Source organism: Miniopterus natalensis, chromosome 11, assembly GCF_054644295.1.
Source record: "Miniopterus natalensis isolate mMinNat1 chromosome 11, mMinNat1.hap1, whole genome shotgun sequence".
Lineage (NCBI taxonomy): Eukaryota > Metazoa > Chordata > Mammalia > Chiroptera > Miniopteridae > Miniopterus > Miniopterus natalensis.
Genome location: NC_142091.1, coordinates 70460577 through 70476414, shown reverse-complemented (window position 1 = coordinate 70476414; position 15838 = coordinate 70460577). Strand labels below are relative to the sequence as shown.

At 43.7% G+C, this 15838-nt stretch overlaps 1 protein-coding gene across 2 annotated transcripts; it reads right to left on the bottom strand.

The window, feature by feature from the left end:
• Positions 1–4370: 4370 nt before the first annotated feature.
• On the bottom strand, positions 4371–14372 carry LOC107527585 (membrane-spanning 4-domains subfamily A member 8-like). Of its 2 annotated transcripts, none has more exons than XM_087822389.1 (6): positions 14154–14372; positions 11060–11182; positions 8819–8878; positions 7402–7530; positions 4724–4837; positions 4371–4551 (listed from the first exon to the last, which is right to left on the bottom strand). In XM_087822389.1, exons 1-6 carry the CDS (start codon positions 14370–14372, stop codon positions 4450–4452), a joined length of 747 nt encoding a protein of 248 aa, XP_087678515.1. In that variant the 3' UTR covers positions 4371–4449. The 2 variants fall into 2 exon arrangements, with proteins under 2 accessions (XP_087678515.1, XP_016055851.1); XM_016200365.2 differs by having other exon boundaries at positions 7405–7530.
• Positions 14373–15838: the final 1466 nt, after the last annotated feature.

The following is a 15838-nucleotide window of genomic DNA, read 5'->3' as shown; positions in this document are numbered from 1 at the left end:
CTTGTATGCAAATATAAGGTCAAGCCTTTCCAAACTCCTAAGAAGATAAACCTACTTATCCTGATCTGAGCCAGAACTTAATGAATGATTTCATGGCCTTATCCTATATCAAAGTTTCCAGCAATGTAGCTGCCATGTGCTTGGCTTTACTGGAGACTTCAAGTCCCAAGAGTGATTCACCATGTAAAACAACAGGAGAAAAGGCAATGGCCCTTGGGTTTAAGTCACCGATACAGCACAATCCTGTTAGTCTCCATTTCTACCTATTTCAGGGAAACAGGGAACAGAAGAGAGCTATGACACTTTTGACGTCAAATCAATTACAAAACTGGAATGAACATGTGAAATACAGGGAGCTCATTTAATTTTATTTGACTTTAAAAAACAATAACAAAGGTTGTTTTAAAAATACATATTTTTGCCATCTGTGATGCTTAATCTTATGTGTCAATTCGAGTGGGCCACAGGGTGCCCGGAAGCTGGTTAAACATAGCTGCTGAGTCTTTCCCTGAGGATGTTTCCAGGAGCGATAACCATTTGAACTGGGGCAGTGAGTAAAGCAGATGGCCCTCCCCAGTGTGGACGAACCTCCTCCACTCCACTGAGGACTTGAGTAAAACAAAAAGGCAGAGGAGGGCTGAATTTGCTCTCTGCCCTCCACACTCCTGGCTCTCAAGCCTTCGGACCGGGACTGGCATCTACACCACCGATTCTGTGGCTCTCAGGTGTTCAAATTATACCAGCAGCTCTCCTGTTGAGTGAGTCTCCAGCGCACAGAGAGTGGATCACAGGAGGCAGGTGAGCCAACACCTTGTTTCTTCGAAGAACTCTATCACACATTTTAATATTTTGTAACACAATGATAAAAAAATCTCTATGGCGAATATTACATATTGAAGTTATATAGTTGGGTTTTCCCTGTTGTTTTTCAGTCTCACTCTGATGGTATCTCCAGGGATCCACCATACAACTTCAGCAAAGCCTCTTTTATAACCATTTCTTCTTCCAGCACATTCTGATACGCCATTGCTTTCTGAAGGTGATGGTACTCAGGATTACGTTAAGATCATCATGTGAACACACGTGTCTCAACCTATGGTGGGATCTCTCATGGTGCATGCATTTTCTGGGATATTTTCCACTTCCCCATCCTACATCATAGCAAAGGGGATTGATAATGTATTTGCCTTGCTGAATTATGAACATACTTTCTCTACTTCAACCACCTGTCTACACAGATTAATATTTTGTTCTTCTTTCTTCTACATTAGACTAACGAGTCTACTCCTTTATAACTTTATTCTGTTATTTTTTACTTACGATTTTATTTTATTTTAAAATTACTAGATTTATTTATTAAATATATCTTTATTGATTTCAGAGAGAGGAAAGGAGAGGGAGAGAGAGATAGAAACATCAATGATGAGAGAGTCATTGATGGAGCCCACAACCCGGGCATGTGCCCTGACTGGGAATCAAACCCCGATCGCCTGGATCCTAGGTCGAAGCTCAACCGCTGAGCCACGCCCGGCCGGGCTTTACTTACAATTTTAGAGAGAGGGAGGGAGGTGAGGAGGGAGAGAGAAAAAGAGGAAGAGAGACAGAGGGGGACATCGATTGGTTGCCTCCCATATGTGCCCCGACCCAGGACTGAACCCACAACCCAGGAATGTGCCCTGACCAGAAATGGAACATGCAGTCTTTCAGTATATGACACAATACTCCAACCAACTGAGCCACCCAATCAAGGCAAGGCAGTTCCATTTTTTATTTTTTGAGGTGATTCCATTCTGTTTTCCACAGTGGCTGCACTTATCTGCATTCCTACCAACAGTGCCCGAGGGTTCCCTTCTCTCCACATCCCGCAAACACTTGTTTATTGATTTATTGATGATAGCCATCCTGACAGGTTTGAGGTGATATCTCATTGTGGTTTTAATTAACATTTCTCTGATGATGAGTGACACTGAGCATCTTTTTCTATATCTATTGGCCACGTGTATGTCCTCTTTGGCGAAGTGTCTATTCAAGTCCTTTGCCCATTTTTTTTTTTATTGGATTATTTGTTTTTTTGGTGTTGAGTTTGATAAGTTCTTTATAAATTTTGGATAGTAACTCCTTATCAGATGTACTGGCCAATATGTTCTCCCATTCAGTGGGTTGTCTTTTCATTTTGTTGATAGTTTTCTTTGCTGTGCAAAACCTTTTTAGTTTCATGTAGTCCCATTTGTTAATTTTTTCTTATGTTTTCCTTGCCTGAGAAGATATATCAGAAAAATATTGCTATGAGAAGTGGCTGAGATTTTACAGCCTGTGTTTTCTTCTAGGATCTTTATAGTTTTGAGTCTAACATTTAAGACTTTAATTTATGTTTAGTTTATTCTTGTGTATGGTGTAGTTTCATTTTTTTGCTAGTATCTGTATAATATATTCAACATCATTTTTGAATAAACGATCTTTACCCCATTGTCTGTTTTTGCTTCCTTTGTTAAATATTAATTGACTATAAAGACGTGGGTTTATTTCTGTTCAGTTCCATTGATCTATATGTCTGTTTTTAAAACAGTACCATGCTGTTTTGATTATTATGTCCTAGCACTATAGTTTGATATCAGGTTGCATGATTCCTCCAACTTTGTTCTTTCTCAAGATTGCCATTGCTATTTGGGGTCTTTTGTGGTCCCTATATATATTTGGAATACTTGTTCTCATTCTGTGAAATATGCCCTTGGTATCTTTATAGGAATTGCATTGAATCTATAGATTGCTTTGGGTAGTATGGACATTTTAATGATGTTAAGTCTTCCAATCCATGAACATGCTATATGCTTCTGCTTATTTGTATTTTCTTCAATTTCTTTCTTCAGTATCTTATAATTTTCTAAGTACAGGTCTTTCACATCCTTGGTTAAATTTATTCCAAGGTTTTTATTCTTTTTGAAGCAATTATGAATGGAAATGTTTTCTTAATTTCCCTTTCTGTCAGTTCATTGTTGGTATATAAAATTACAACTGATTTCTGTATATTTATTTTGTATCCTGTTACTTTACTGAATTCATTAATCAGTTCTTGCAGTTTTTTGTGTATTCTTTAGGGCTCTCTAAATACAGTATCATGTCATCTGCAAGTAAGAGCAGTTTTATTTCTTATCCAATTTGAATGCCTTTTATTTCTTCTTCTTGTCTTATTGCTGTGGCTAGGACTTCCAGTACCATGTTGAATAAGTGTGGCAGCACTGGATGCCTTGGAACCTCAGCCATTCCTGACTAGCTTAAGGGCAGCCAAAGGCTCTCTGGTCAGAGAAGATGCAGGTACAGAAGGAGACAGAACTCTGAACAGCAAGCCCTTGAGAGAAAATTTCTTAGGTAAAGTCAGAGCCTATAAATATTTACAAGAGTAAAATCATGTTCTTTATTTAGTAATAATAATAATAAAAAAGAACATCATTTCCAGGCTGTGCAGCAAAGGAAAATTTGATGGCACCTGGATTTTAGAGATTATTGCTATAATCTGTCAGCAGGTAACCTTTCAGGAACCAATTGGCCATCATGGATAACAATATTTAAATGAAAGTGTGCACATCTAGAAGTTATAGACATAGCCATTTTTCATTGAATGAGTCCCTACCCTTTGGTAAATGAACATATAATAGCCTCATAACTTTGGAAGATATCTTAACACAATGTTTATGTTTGTTGTTGAGTACTATTGCATGGGTGGTAAGAGTACATATTAAAAAAACACCTAATAATTTAGTGGATGACTGTCTTCATAGGTCTTCCCCATACTGTGGTTTCTTTTTGCACTAAAAGACAATAACAAAGACCCCACTCTCTCCTTTAATGCCCCAACAAATGCTGCTTTCTCCACCAGGCTTGTTCTCTGCGTTCCTCATTACTGCCAGAATAAATCGTTTCCCTCTCTGATCTCTCTCCGCATGTCCCCATGTTATGCCTTCTCTCAGAGAAAACTGCCTGCATGTTGTACTACCCTGTGAGGCAGAAGTTGCTTGAAGTCAAGATCTTTGTGTGTTCACCCATGGTCACCCTCCTCCTGCCATGAATAGAGGCTTGAACACGCCAAATGCTCAGTGCATATTTATTCAGTGAGTGAATGAGCGGGAGAATGGAGCTTGGGCTGTCTAGAGATTTATTCTTCTAACTCAAAAGCTCAGAGGGGAAAGCGCATGAATTTGTGCATGTGACATCCCACAGGTGGATGCCTGAGGGAGGACCTCTTTGCTCAAATCCACTTTAAAGTCCTGGCTCCTTTTTATTAGAGGAACAGCACAATTTACCAGGCTGAAGTGAATGAAGTCCAGTGTCCCTTCAGTTGGAGACAGACATTTTCCTTAGTTTGTCAGGGAAGGAAGAAGCCGAGTTTCAGAAGCCCAGAAAGGTGAGTTCTTCTATTGGTCCTAGTGAAAGATGCTTCTAGAACCTTTGGCTTTATTGGGAGTCCTGTATCTCATTGGAATGTGGCAATGAGTTCACTGGTTCTGGATTGGCCACTGGGTTTGTCACGTAGATGTTTGGGATGACCAAGGGCCCCTGGAAAAGACAGGCCCAGGAGGTGCACTCGTGAGAACCGGGAATGCACAAAGGCCTTTAGACATTCCAGAGCTCCCCCTGCTCCTGGGCAGGAAGGGGAAGCCTGAAGACCCCTCTAGTTCCCACCCTCTTTGGGGCATCTTTCCACCCACTGAGGAGCCTCTGGACTCACATTGTTGTGTGCATAGCAGACCAGAAGGCAACCAAAGTGGGCAGCCGTGGACGAAATGCAGAACTCCAGGAGGCTAAATATCATCAGCACCGCAAAGGTAGGAATTCCAGGATTCTGGAACCAGAAGGGACAGGGAGGTCATGAGTTTGGCTTTGGGAAACTGAGGTCTGGCTCAAAGTGTGGATCTTCAATGGACTATGACTAAGACTTTGAGGAAGTCCCATAATCTTGGCTCAGTGGAGAAAATATCTCCCCAGGTTTTTGTGAGGGTCAAGTGTGTTTGTAAAATATTATTTTAACACTTACTACCTGTGTTCGCAAAGGGTAAGAATAGTCACTGTATAGGGAAACACCTTGATAACTTGTTTCAGGCACAGGGGACAAGACCTAAGGCTGGGGTCTGGGGTCAGACAGTGAAACTCTTCTGTATAAGAAGTGAATAAAAATTTGGGAGTATTGAAAAGCCACAGAGAAGAAACGGAGAAGAGAGGACTGAGCAACATGCCAGGAAGGTGGCGCCTGCAGAAAAAGGCTCCCGTGGGAAATCAAGACATTGCAAAACAGGGACGCCTAACCCCAGGGCGTCAGCAGGTAGCTCCACTGTCCCTCTGAGCCTTTAGGGAAAGCTGGCCACTGAAACCGCCTTCCTGGCATGTGGCAGTGGCATTTTGTGGAGAGAAACAACTGGGGCTGTCTTTAGGTTGGGAAAAGAGTTAGTTAAAGATCCCCAAATGGAACTAATCCAGCAGGAGGAGATTTCACAGGAGCATCAAGGGGCATCTAAGCCCTTCCTTTGCTCTTCTCCAAGGTGCTCAGGAGAATGGGGTCTCCCACTGTATCTGGGGAGAGAGTTTGGGCAGAATCCACTTTAATCGTAAAGGGACAAGGGACCAATGACCCTGATGACCACTCGGATTCCAATTACAGCAGAGAATAATAAGAAAGTGGAAGTGCATGGCACGTGGGAGGTACCAAACAAATGTCTGTCAATCATGATTTCAAAAACGGCGTTGGTGACAGCTAGGCGCCCAGGGAAGCCTACCTTATGGAGAGACCCCTCCTTTCCACTGTCCTTCTCTTCCCCCTCGATTTAGCAAGCGTCTATCAAACATCTGCTTGGTAGGAAAGGCTGAGAAAGCATCCCAACAGGCACGATCTAGTGAGGGCGGCAGATACAGATGTTGATAATTGCAACTCAAATGGGATGTGGTAAGAGCTATAAAAGAGCCAAAAATAGTGCCTTGGGGCACTGAGGAGAGAGTTTCATTCTCAGTAGAAGATTCAGTGACATGGGGTGGGACAGGTCCCGGCAAAGGGACGGGCAGGATGTGTCTTCGTCAAGGAATCACGGAAGCTTTTACAAATGATGCTCGTCCTGTCAAATGTGGTTTTAACGGAGGAAGACGGAGGACTCAGCCTGAGAAACTGGGGGAATTATAAGTCCCAGCAAAGGGGACAGAGAAGGGAGCACCAGCGTGGGAGCTGGAACACCAGCTGCAGGGCCTGGAAGCCACCAGAAGTCCACCAAGGAGGAGGAATGACAGAGGGCCTTGAGCAGGGGAGGCTTTCGGAGAAGTGGGGCTGAAAGTATGGTTCGAGTGGGGCAAGAGAGATTATGGGAGGGGAGAACTGGAGGCAATGAGCAGGCAATTCTTTTAAGGACTTTTCTGCAGAGAGAGCCAGAGAAATGGGGTGGTAGCTGCAGTAACTGAGAGAAGGTTTGTTTTTGAAGATGGAAGAAACACAAGTGTGTTTAGATGCTGATGGAAAAGCTCTAGCAAAGGGGGGAAAGTGATGTGGAAGAGAGGTGGGGGCAAGGGGTGGGGAGGAGCACAGGGCGTGACAACCTTGAGGGGCAGAGAGGGCAGGGCTGCTGTGCGGAGGGCGACACTGGGCTTACACGGGGCTCGTCCATGACTGCACTTCCTGATCTGTACCATGTGTCCCCGAGCACTTGAGAGGTGGTGTAAATGCAGAATACACACTGGATCTTAAAGATGTGGCACCGAAAATGCAAAATGTTGAATTAACAATTTCTTACACGGACTACATATTGAAGTGACATAGTGCATCTATTGGGTTAAATAAATATATTATTAAAATTGATTTCACCTGTCACTTTTTTCATTTTGTAATGTGGCGACTAGAAAACGCAAACTCACACAGGTGGCTTACATTAGGTTCCTATTGGATGGCCCTGGTCCATAGCAGGGGATGGCTCATTCGTTTATGCTTTTTCTATGGCTGCTTTCATACGGGGTTGAGCACTTGCTGCAGAGACCAGATGGCCTGCAAAGCCTAAAAGATTCCCTCTCCCACCCTTTCTGAACATCTTGGCTGAGCCCTTGTCCACAGTCATGGGCAGGAAGGCCCATTACAAGTACAGGTTGGTGGGTACCTGTGCATTATATGGACGATTGCATTTAATTCTCCCAACAATGTCAAAGGCAGGCAGTGTTTTATAAAGACAGAAACTAAGACTAAGAAAAGTAACATGGGTAGAGTAACACAGCAAAACAGCTACAGGTCAGGGACTTGAAACTCTGTTCTGACTGTGACAGCACCTCTGTTTTCTTTGGGGCTTGGTGAAGAAGCCTGGTGGTCAGGCCCTTTCCAATGATTTCCTAAACATAGGTAAGTTGGAGCCCAGAGGATCCTTGATCAAGTGTGATACTCACCACAACCAAGTAACGATAGTATTGGTGGTAGATATATGAGGGGTTGATACACAAATCTGTGATGAAGAGCATGATTCCAACCATTGAACAGATTGCACTGCAAATATTCAAGCCCAAGCTTCCATTCAGCTGAAGAAGACACAGAGGGTCAGTGTGGGAGACGAAAACAGTTGTAGCTGAGGTGCGTAGAGATTCAACAAATGTTTTTTTTTTTGGTTTGTTTTATATTGGGAAGCTCTAGTTTTTGGGCTTTTATTTACCTTACATACTTCTTGTGAAGACAGCCCATAGGATAAGAAAAATAACCTTGGAATTCTTTGTTATAGCCTTGCTAATTAAAGAAATATTTGAATATCAAAACACAATTAAAGAATTTTTTCCAGTTGTTTATAAAAATGCCCCAGCTACCTTTATAGAAAAATTTAAGGTCAACAAGTGTTTCTTAATGTGAATTGGTGGAACCCTAGTTCTGCAGCAAGTAAAGAGGTGCTCTGTGCTAAACAGGTTTGGTGGTAAGTTAAATCTGTAAACACTTGAGTTGCACAAAGTTAAACAGGTCTTTTGTACAGGACTTCTCAGAGCCTTTAACAAGGATTATGGCTCTTCCACAGAGGGGACTACTAAATAGAGATTTCCCCCCAAAGTTTACCTAACCATTTTCAGAAAGTATCTCATGGGACAAGTATCCCCAAGAATAATTTTTGGCAAACACCTGACTCATTTATCCTACAGGAGATGGGCAGGGGACTCAGCCCAAGTGTCTCGGCATATGACGGGCTCTGATCTCCATGGTTCCGGGGCCGAGTGCAGAAAGGCATGCCCAGGAGTGATCTCCCCTTGGAGATTTTCAGATAGATCTCGGCTGGCGCGGGACTTGGCCATCCTAAGGCTCCCTGCCCCAGATAACCTGCTGTGAAAGGAACAGGCACTTTCTGGGCCATTGGTAGAGGGACACTAAGCCTCGCGGGCCCATGTTGACTCGCAGAGCTTGGTTAGCGGGGTTCCCCGGGAAGCCGCTGCCCGAGCCCCCTGCCCCTGCAGAATGCCTGGCGCCGCTGCGTGCTGCAGGCGGCCTAGGGCCTGCTCTGCGGAGGGCAGGCCTGTGCCCCTGGCAGCTTTGTGCCCCCTCCTGTGAGATCCTCTTGGCAAAGTGATCCTCTGTCTCTCCACACCCGATGCCTCTCTGAACGCGGCTGTACTGCCCTAGCTTTCCCGAATCTTCTGCACCCTCTCCCACCGTGACTCTGGCCAGGCTCGTGGGCCGTGTGAGTGAGTGTGAGCGAGCACGTGTGTCAGCGCCCCGCGTCTGGTTACACGCAGGTGCAAGGCTGAGGAGGGGTCGTGCGGGCTGCTTCCCCCCCTTTGTGTGTCTCCCACAGGCCCGCAGCGGGGAGAGCCTGTCTCAGATGCCACTTACCAGGCAAGAAGAATTTGGCTGCTTTTCGGATGCCACTGTGAGGGATCCTGAAATGATGAACTGGCACAGAAGAGAGAGGGGGGCATTAGAGAGAGGTCAGAGGTCAGGGCCCCACTTTCAGGCTTCTGCGATTCTGGTCACACCTGAATTCTCTCTCACTAGCTGGGTTCCTCTAAGTGGAACTCCTGCTCGCCTCCGGGAAAAGAATGAATGAATATTGAATAAGCTCATGAATGCACCACTTGGCAGGGCAGTGAACTGGGATAATTAATATTTTAGGATCCAGCAGACCTCGTTTTAAAGTCGAGCTTGAAACTCATGTGATCTTGGGTAGGTTATGAATTTCTCTAAGTGTATATTTCCTCTTCTAAAAACTGGAAAAAGGAGGGTGGTGTCCTGAGGGCTGATGGGACCCGAGCAGCCTGGTGAATGGACATGGCCAGCAAGGCACCTGAGATGTCTTAAGAGACTCTAACGCACCATGGCAGCTCTTTTCTGCCTGTGGTGTTAGTCTTCCCCTTGCCCCAAACTCCACTGAAGGCTGTTACACAGACACAGGTGTCTGTGGTTGGCTGAGACCCAAGTCTGGGCCTGTGCAGAACTGAGAGGAGACCTCAGCCTCAGAGGGCGAGACAAATGGGATGGGAGAGCAGGTGCTCAGACAAAGATGCTCCCAGACGGCAAGCCCTGGCATTTCGCAGATGCCGTGTGTGAGGGTGGGGGTTAACTCTGGGCTATTTGATTTAAATCTCATGGGAGAATGTGACTTGGCTGATGTGCAGGTTACTCTGGAGTTTGGTATTTGTGAGGTCGGTTGCCTTGAGTTGCAGATGGGTGTGTGAGCCGAGACACAGACTGTGTTACAGAGGGGAGAAAACGGATATGAGGGGTGGAGGGGAGGTGAAGGAGGGATTGCGTGTGTGTGTGTGTGCATGTGTGTGTATGTGGGGAAGGGAAGACACTCAGGAGAATGCAGAAGAATCATAAAGGCAATGCACTGGAGAGGAGAAAGGAACTGTGGTTTATAACCTTGTAAGGGGTTCCAGATCACCCTGAGAATGGGATAAAAACTATGGCCTTTTCCAGAAGAAACAAAATGACCAAAATGACAACATTGAATGTACCAAATATTTTGCCACAAGGGGGACCTGAGCCCATCTACAGACTCCAAATGGAGTCCCACTGCTTAAGGACTGTTCTGGGGCTGGGCAGCCACTCTTAACCATGGTGGAAAGGGTTTTCTGCTGGAGCCCTGGCTGTGGGCCTGGGGTGAACAACACCTGAGCGCTGGGCTGATGAACTAGGAAAAGGCTTCCTGACTCCCAGGGGGGCTAATTAGTAAAGGTGCCCACTCTGGGGTGATTGCGCCTTACAGGGCTGTCACTTGGTATTATGAGCTGAATTTTGACTCCTCATAATCTATCTTTTGAAGGCCTAACACCCAGGACCTCAGAATGTGTCTGTGTAGGTGTCTCCAGACTCACAATGGTTGGACTTAGGACTCTTTGACTTTACAATGGTGTGACAGCTATGTGCATTCAGTAGAACCTGCTCTTTGGATTTTGAATTTTGATTTTTTTCCTGGGTGAGCGATATGCAGTAAGATATCCTGGTGATACCGGACAACAGCAGCCAGCCTCAGCTCTCCGTCAGCCAGGTGATCACGAGGGTAAACAACCCATTCTCTACAGTGTAGCATTTACTGCATTTTTTACTTTGGATGTTTTCAGTTTATGATGGGTTATTGAGCTGTAACCCTACCATAAGTTAAAGACCATCTTTATTTGAAAATCGGGCCTTTAAAGAAGTGATTAAGGTTAAATGAGGTCATATGGGTTGGCCCTAATCCAATATGACTGGTGTTGTTATAAAAGGAGATATTAGGGCACAAACACACGCAGAGGGAAGACCATGTGAAGACACAGGGAGAAAGATGACCACCTACAAGCCAAGGAGAGAGGCCTCAGAAGAAACAACCCTGCCGACACCTTGACCTTGGATTTCAGACATCCAGAACTAGGAGATTACAAATGTCTATTGTTTAGCCACCCAGTCTGTGGTCTTTGTTCTGGCTGCCCAAGCAGACTAATGTTCTTGGTGAATAAGGCCTGAGGTGGGCTCACAGCCCATGTGCTCTTTTGGCTGGAAAGCTTCTGCAATAAAGTACAAAACTTGACAAGGTGGGCCTGAGTGTGTTGGCACTTTCTGGAGCTCAGTTGCAGGGTGACTCACATTACTTACCAAAATGCCTCCCCAGAAGGGATAGCCTCCATAGAATGAGATAGCTATGTAGGGAAAGAACACGATGACCCCCAAGACACTGCCGAGGCCGATGTGTATGAGGCCGATCAGGATCTGGATGGCCTGTCAGGGGAGACACAGGCTGAGACCTTTGTTTTTGAGGCTAGATCTTGACCCCTGTTCCCTTGTGTCTCTTTTTTATTTTATTAAACATTTTGGTTTTTTGGTCAATAAAGTCATATTTAAAATATAAAAATGAGAAACACTTTCCGTAATTTCCTCCCACTCAAAGAAAACAACCACTTAAATTTTGGTGTATAAAACCTTCTGTTATTTTTTCAAATATATATACTAATAATTCAAAATGGCTCTACATATTTAACTTAATATTTCATCACAAACACTCTCCATGGTATTAAGTATTCTTTAAACATATGCTTTTTAAGGATTGCCCAGATTCCATTGTGCTGATGTTCTGTGGATTACTTGGAACAGTGATACTGGGCAGGTATAATATGTCTCCATATTATAAACAACACTGCAATGAACATCTTTCTAGATAAGTCTTTGTGCTCATCTTTTATTTCTTTGGGATACTGTTATGGATTTAATTGTTTCTGACTCTCACTCATCAAATTTATATATATATTTGTTAATCCTCATGCCAGGATATATTTTCCATTGATTTATAGAGGGAATGGACTGGAGGGGGGTTGTGGGCAGAGAGAGAGGGAGAGAGAGAGAGAAACATCGATGTGAGAGAGACCCATCAATTGGCTGCCTCCCACATGAGCCACAATCAGAGCTGGATATTACATCTGCAACCCAGGTATGTGGACTTGACCAGGAATCAAACCCACAACCCTTCATTGCATGGGCCCACATTCTAACCACTGAGAAACACCAGCCAAGGCTCAAATTTACATTTTGAAGTTCAAGTCCCCAGTGCCTCAGAATGGGATCTCATTTGGAAATAAGTTTGCTGCAGATGTAATTAGGTAATATGAAGTATACTGGAATAGGGTGGTTCCTATCTGACAGCTATCATTTTAAAGGAATGCCATGAGAAGAGACACATGTGTACCCAAGAGAATGACAAGATGGGAGTCAAGCTGCCATAAGCCAAGGACCTACCAGAAGCTAGGAGACTGGCCTGGAACAGATCCTCCCCTAGAGCCTTTGGAGGGAGCATGGTCCCTTGGATAACTTGGTTACAAACTTCTGGCCTCCAGAACTGTGAGACAGTAAATTTCTGCTGTTCTAAGCCACTCCATTGGAAGTACTTTGTTATGGCAGCTCTAGGAAACTAATATATATTCTTGTCCAAATGGTATATATACATCCATATATATATGTGTGTGTGTGTGTACTACAAAAATGGCCCCAAATACATTATTTCCTTAAATTTGCACAAATGGTATCAAATTGTACAAAATGTCTGCCCCAATTCTTTCTCATTAATGATATAGCTAGGGATATATCCATATCATTAACAAGGAGTTAAGGAGCTTTATTATTATTTCCTAAAGAAGACATTTTGTATTTTTGTTTTGTTAATTCTCACCTGAGGATATTTTTTTATGCTTTTCAGAGAGAGTGAGAGGGAGGGAGTGTGTGAGAGAGACAGAGAGAGGGAGAGAGAAACATGGATGAGAGAGAGACATTGACTGGTTGCTTTCCCTTCCCACCCCAGCCAGGAGTGGGGAGCAAACCCGCAACCCAGGTACATGCCCTTCAGCAGGAATTGTACTCATGACACTTTGGTAAATGGCCCAATGCTCTAACCACTGAGGCACACCAGCCAGGGCTATTTTGTATTTTTTTTAAAAATATGCTTTCATTGACTTTAGAAAGAGTGGAAGGTAGAAGGAGAGAAATATCAATGAGAAAGATCAATTGGCTGCCTCATTCATGCCCCCTAACTGGGAATCGAGCCTGCACCCTCTCAGTGCATAGGACACTAAACAACTGAGCCCCACCAACCAGGGCAAGGAGCTTTGTTTTTACAGCTCCACAACATTTCACTCTTTAGATATATAATACATGGATTTAACCAGTATTGTACTGATGAATGTTTTGGTTGTTTCCATTCTTTTCTTATTGTAGGAAAAGGGTATAGGGTATAAAAAACTTCACATCTAATTAACTAACTAATTAGGAATAAAATTAAGAATATACTAATAAACCTTATAGTCTAAAATATTAATAGTTTCATATTTAAGCATGTTACAGTTTCAGTTATAGGCAGCAGCAGTTCCAGTTTCCCTTTTCACTGGCTCTAACACAGGACTGTAGTAGATGCTGATGGCTGGCTAGGTCTACAACATCTTGCCCCAGAAATAAAACCCACAGAAAGAGAAAACAATGCTAGACGCTGACAGACACAAAACAGAGCATTGAAACCACTTGGTAGCTGGAATGTGAACCTGGCACATTGCCAGAATTACTAAGTCCCCTCTTTCCACAATCCCCTATAAAAGGCTTTTGCCTACCCCGAGGTGTTAAGATGGTTGTTAAGGCATGTGCCTGCCATCTTGTCTGGCAGTCAACACCTGAATAAATCATTTTCCTTCCATCAGCAACTGTGTCCTGTGTTTGGCTTTGTGTAGGCAGGCAAAAGAACCTGAGGGTCATTTGGACTGGTTTCACTATCACAAACCATGCTGCAATAAATAACCTTATAGATGTTGTATTTCTCATGTACACAGGTATATCTACAGGACAAAGTCTCAGAAATTGAATTATTGGGTGTTTTCAAATTTGGCAGATGTGTATAGTCCTCCGTACAGATTATATCGATTGGCAATACTCTGAGCAGTATAGGTGGGTACATGGATTCTGGCAACAGGACCAACATTCCAATTTACTTCTTTGTTGCTTTTCTTTCTCTTTCCTAAAATGCCTAAGATAGAAAATACAAAGTCCCACATGGAGGCCCTGATACTGCTGCACAGTTGAGCTTCTTAATAGACCTGAGTTTGGCAAGGCTGGGTCAGCTCCAGCCCCACTTGCTAGATTTGGAGTTTCTGTATTTCCAAACCTTCTTCCTGATTCCAGCCATGTGGCCCCATGCATACAGTGAAATCTCACTTACCCCTAAAACTCTGCCCTCTTTCAAGGATCTCTGGGCAGGTTGTGTAGAAATAGGTGACTTCAAACCAGGTGGATTCCCAGGCATTAGGTAGACTTGGGGCTGGTTGAGTAGATATGGGGGCACTTGAGACATGCTCCCAGGGATCACAGGATATTCCCCGTGGGGTACAGCCACAAACACAGAATTGGCCACGGGGCTTGTTGAAGTCATCGAGTTCATGCTGTTAAAATACAAATGCAATAGAGTTGTCCCTCACCTGTGCACTAACGTTTACATTGAAAAAGGACTTTTGCTTTCATTAACTCATTTCAGCATCTCAACCCCCTGTGAGTTTATTGTTTTAGAGATATTATGTAGCAGTTAGAGGGCACACACGCAGTCACTGCTTTACAAATACATCGCCTTGAATCCTCACACCTGTCCAATTTTTCAGGTGAGAAAACTAAGGCTCAAAGCTGATGAGCACTATGGAGGGCAAGGCCTGTGTCGTTTCATTTTTGTATCTCATCTCTCAGGGTCCTCTGCACATAGAGGTACTTCAGCATTGCAGAGATGGAGCATCTCCTGGAGAGCAGCGAGTCCATTCTCTCAATTTCAAGAAAGGAAACAGAGGCTGGGAGCATGGACATGAATTCCCCTGGGTCCCAGTCATATAAATATTTGCTAAATGGAGACCCTTATCTCCAAGGAAGCCCATTATCAGGGCAGAGTATATTCACTAGGGGTCTCATGCTGCTCAATTTCTAGGTCACTTGTGAATTCTGGTCTGGTTTTAGAATTACTTATATATATATTTTTTAGATACACAAAGTAAGTTAAATTTACTTTGCTTATTCCACTGTATATTTTCATTTGGATTCGGAACTCTTAAATTTCATTCAGGAAATTTAGAGAAAAAGTTAAACTGAATTGTAGTAACAGACCTGGAAGCAACTTTTAAATAAACCTTAGGTAAAGGCAATGACTCACAGATTCCCATATAGGGAGCACAACAGAAATAGATTTGAAGACAGGATGGGACAGCACATCCTCAGCAACACTCAAGAAGCGGGCCCCTCTGGTGAAAGGGCCCGTGGGCAGGGCTCTCAGCTGAGGAACATTCTCAAATGCCTTCCCACGCACACTTGAGTTCCACCCGAGACAGTGCGTTCTTCGAGGCGTTTCATCAGGTGGGATTTATAATCTATTTTCCTGTTCTTCAGACACCACTTGCACTCTCCTGAGCACCATGAACCCACATACGTGTATTTACTGAAACACTCTATCCCCATGGTTGTCTCCTCTGTAAGGTTCTAAGGTCCTAAGCAACAGGGACAATATTTATTAGTTATAATTATAAGAGCTACCCCTGAGTATCTGGTAAGTAACTTGGTATCATGTCACTTTAACTAGTTTGTTTATAAGCTGCTCTCACAGATCTGCATACACATAGTCTCTAATTTTTATAATAACCCTGTGGGGGAGATAACATACTACTGTTCTTGTTTTATAGGGAAGGTAACTAAAGATAAAGAAGTTTCATTATTTCCAATTTAGGGTCCTATGAAGTAGAGATAATGAAGAATCTCTCTGGCTGCAAAGTCGTCATGATTTTTCTTAAAGGACAGCCCTTTGTGTCGCAAATGATAAATTCAGCAGCTTCAAACAGAATCCCTTGATTGGCTCATGTCTGTGTAGGTCCGAAG